Here is a 4346-nt window from a genome sequence, read left to right on the forward strand (position 1 = left end):
AAATAGGAGGATCTCATCTTGGATTTGAGCAAATATGGTAATTTGGATTTATGTCCTTGGGAAAGTAAAAGGGCAGGTTTCTTATCTCCTTTCTTTGTGATTGTGGAACGCTGATGACCACCAGGCATCCTGGTTTTATCTCTGTTTAAAAATAGTAAATTCTCTCCTTTGAAAACCCCCCAAATCCACATTTTTCTGCAATTAAAATGAAATGTTGGTCTGTCTGGCACTCTGTCTATATTTGTGTGCAGGGTAGGGGCAGATGTAGGCTGGCAGCTATGGGTTTGGGGCTCCCTGCCCTGCTGCCCTCCCTGCAGGGGGCTTCCACAGTGCAGGAGGTGGGATCTGGCATGGTAGGACACAGTAGGATGGTGAGGCTTGGTGTACTGCTTCTGGGAGCCCTACGCTGCAGTGGCAAGGCTCCCCCTGCCTACGCAGCAACAGCTGGGCTGGTGGCACAGGGTTGTGCGCCCCACTACTGCCAGGCAGGCAGGCAGTGTTTCGCCACTGGTGGTGCAGGGCTTTCAGGGATGGCATCAAGCCTCCCTGCTCCACTTTGCCCTGCTGCACCAGGTCCCGCCCACTGGGTCACAGAGGTCCCTGGGAGAGGGCAGCAGGGCAGGAGTCCTGAGCCTGTAGCTGCCAGCCTGCATCTGCCCCCACGTCATGCACATATCTGGGGGGCAAGCGCTCCCCAGCAGTATGCACAGCGATGGGAAGCTAGCCCCCCCTCCCCACTGCCACCCATGGCTCCATCCTGCTCCCCAGCTGGGCCCTGCAGCTGCACATTCCGGCCTCAGGCCCCAAGCACCATGCACCACTCCAGCTGGGCAGCAGCACCAACCCCAGCCCTGCTCAACTTCCTTCCTCCCTATGGGGGCCTCAATCCCCTCTGCTCCCCTCAATTTGCCTGCAGGAAGCAGTGGGAGCTGCTCTCATGTTGTCTGGCTACCATATGCATGTGTATGTGGACACATGCACATGGTGCCCCCTGCCTGATTGCCCTTTTCCTGCTCCCCCAGCCCTTTCCCCAGAAAATCCTGGTTTTTCTCTTTAAAATGAGAAAACCCCTGTTTTACTTAATTGTTTCTGTGGCAAATGGAAAACCTGGAGCCCTGATCATCACCATCCTGTTTTTTTTTTTTTTACCTTAGTTTATTGTCTTTTCTGACAAGGCTGCTTTGATTTTTCAATTTATATAAAAATATATCTGTTTTAGTGTAACCAAATGTATTGGATGCTGTTTTATTAATTGCTATAAGCTGAAGCTACCATATAGTATATTTCGATCTTCTAAGTTTAGTGCCTTGTGTTCTGGTTAATTGGATTGTGTTAATGGCGTAGTTGGACATGTTGATTGTTCCCTTTACTTTGTTGACCAGGCTGATTATCATGTGTGCAAAGGTTCAATTTATATTCAGAAACAGGCTTTGGGGCCCTTTACTTTAGCTCTATACTTCAGCAGCTTGGCTTAGGCCCCTTGAAAATGGCCAAGGTGGGTGACATGGGACAGGAATAACACATAAGTGTGAGAGTTGCAGTTAATATAAAAAATGCTAGTGATGTGCACGATACTGAATTTGAAAGATTATGCAAGTATTTGGGGGTTTTGGGCATAGAAAATACTTTGTTATAAGTAACACCTCTGTAAGTTGGGGGGGGGGGGTCTCTCTAAGGAGGAGGTAACTCCTATAACGTCTTCAGTTTTCTTTTCCTCCTTTATAGATAAGGTCCAGTGTGCCACCTATTGTTCTTGCTAATGTAATTTGCATATAGTAACCTACTACAGTGATCTACATGTATAGTGGCCTACATACAGTGCTTTGTAATGACCACTGTATGCTCTTTTTATTTTTTGTTCCCAAATATTGGTATTCTGTATAACAGTAGTGATCTGAACCAACCTCTGCTTAAAAAAAAGTCGTTTAATTTCAGATGTGAAGTAATTAAGATGGAACCAAAATAGATAGGATGTGGTATATATTATAAAATGATATAAAATTAACTTTTTATTAATGGCTTGTGTTCATACTGGATTTTAAGTATGTATGTTTTGTTTTTGAAGATGTGTTAGATGGACAGTAGGCTGGAATGGTTCCTTATCAGCTGTGTCATATTTTGGTAAAAACACTAAATTTGTAAATGTTGAAAAATTAGGTTTTTCTTTTTTGATATATGTGGGGAATACCAGTTTTAAAAAACTGTCTTGGGAGGAAGGGAAGGAGAAAATGTTAATGGCTTTGTATTAAGTTACCTTCAGAAATACTAAGAAACATCAACCATAAATGTGGTAACATTGTACAGTATACATGGTTAGGCTATTGTGTAATGTCACAACATATTACTATTTTTCTTACTTCTTCAGAAACACATTTTAACAGACTCAGCTTTATCCTTACACCCAAGCATACTCCCAAATCATTTCAAATTCTTTTTCTATCAGATTATTTGACAGTCTCCAGTATTTTACTGTGTCTGAACACATGCTCTCTATTCACAGTTCCACTCACATTTTGTTTGGCATGGGAATATTTAATTGTATAATCTTCAAAGATGCAGTATCTTCATTGGAAATTTTCAGAAGGAGGCTGGAATGGTAAAGGAATACAGAACCCTGTATTTGTGCAGCTGATTGGACTAGATTAGAGATGGGCAATTATTTTGGCTGGGATCCACTTAATGAGTTTTGGTGAGCTGTTGAGGGCTGTACACACAAAATTAAGGGTGAAGATAATTAACAAATTATTGATTAAAAAAACCAACAAAAAATCATATGCTAGAAATCAAGCATCTACTATAAACGATTTTAATTTTATTTCAAAAACTACTTTTTGTCCTGATTTTGTTTTTTGAGTAATGTATATAGAGGTGATCGCATAATAGCTCAAAATAAAGCATCTCTTCTAAGGGTACCAAAATCAGTCAGCAGGACACTTGGCCAAGGGAGGAAGCCTCCACCTCCAGCAGAGCCCTGCCATTGCCCGGCCACCTCATAAATCACAAGGGGATTCCTGCCTCAGCCTGCACCCCGATGCTCCCCTTAAGAGATTTCTGCACCCCAAACCTGCCTGCCTCTCACCCCTTCCCATTGACACTTGTGTCCACAAAGCCTGTGGAAGTGGAATAGCTCTCTCCAGTCTGCCCCAGCTCCCCTCCAGAGCCATGAAGGCTGTGCCTACCAGCAGCCCAGGGCTCTCGTTTCCCTCGGAAGGAGCCCCAGGGTGCTGGTGACAGTCTCGCCTGGGCAGGTGAGACAGAAGCCATGCTCGTTGCAGCCAGGAGGTGGCAGGTGGCTGGGCTGGTTCATGGAGCTGCATGGGGCAAGGCAGGACTGGGCCAGAACTGGGGCTTCACTTACGAGGAAGTGCTGGGAAAGCTTCACTGCCTCAAGTCACAGGTGCAGAGTGCCCCCTTTAAAGTCCTAGTGCCCAGGGCAGTTCTAGCCAGCTCTGAGCCTCAGAGAGGAGAGACGCTGCTCTCCCAGCTGAGTGAAGGCACTGGGGCTTGAGCACAGCTCGCCCAGGGCCTGTCACATAGGCGGGGCTGCTTCCACCTAGTGTCGCCAGAGCTGGAGCCTGAGCATGGCTTGCCCAGAACCTGCTGTGTGGTGCCAGGCAGGCGGGCAGGGCTGCTTCCTCCCCCAGCATCCCCTGGAACCGCCTGCCACCTGTGCTGCCCAGCCATGAGTTGGATAGAATCAGTTGGCAGGCTGCTCATGGCCCACAGACCATATTTTGTCCACCCCTAGGCTGTATGATGCCTAAGGTGCCTTCCAACTCTGTGATTCCGTCCCCTAGTTTACTCTTTTACGTGGTCTTATAGTTATTTACATATTTTATATATGCTGTCAATTTAGGTATGATAAACTTTCAAATTCAACACAAGTTGGCAACAGTATACATGATCTGAAATTAAAGAATCCAAGTACCTTTTGTAAAAATTCTAGGTTTCAAACTTTTTAGAAAATAACTTGTTCTGTAAAGATAACATGATGAAAATCTAACCCCATGTAGCAGATACTGAAATAACACAATCAAATTAATCAGTTATGTCTGTATTCTCAGAGCAATTTGTCTGCAATCTGACTTTGAAGGTTTTTCCATTCAAGAATTATGTTCCGTTTGTTTAATACTATCCCTAAGTGTGCGTTTTCATTACTTTGACAGTTAAAAAAGAGGAGGAAGATTTTGAAGAGAGGAAATCCATTAAGAAACGAATCAAGGAGCTAAAAGTTTTAGATCCAAAGATTGCACAGAACCTCTGTAAGTAGATTCTTTTTTGATGACTGGTCGATTTGTCCAAAGGTAAATTTCCAAATAAAATGATTCCAGCCACAAATGTGGGAA

At 44.5% G+C, this 4346-nt stretch overlaps 1 protein-coding gene across 1 annotated transcript in view; it reads left to right on the forward strand.

Annotated features, from left to right (window-relative positions):
- The window catches only part of LOC102388353 (protein diaphanous homolog 3), a 435025-nt gene that overhangs the window by 168165 nt on the left and 262514 nt on the right, over positions 1–4346 (forward strand). The window contains exon 16 of the mRNA XM_006026725.3: positions 4167–4262. Coding sequence (XP_006026787.1) covers positions 4167–4262 — 96 coding nt within the window. The remainder of the gene's footprint in view (positions 1–4166; positions 4263–4346) is intronic.

The sequence above is a fragment of the Alligator sinensis genome, unplaced genomic scaffold, assembly GCF_000455745.1.
Source record: "Alligator sinensis unplaced genomic scaffold, ASM45574v1 scaffold80_1, whole genome shotgun sequence".
In the NCBI taxonomy this organism is placed as follows: domain Eukaryota; kingdom Metazoa; phylum Chordata; order Crocodylia; family Alligatoridae; genus Alligator; species Alligator sinensis.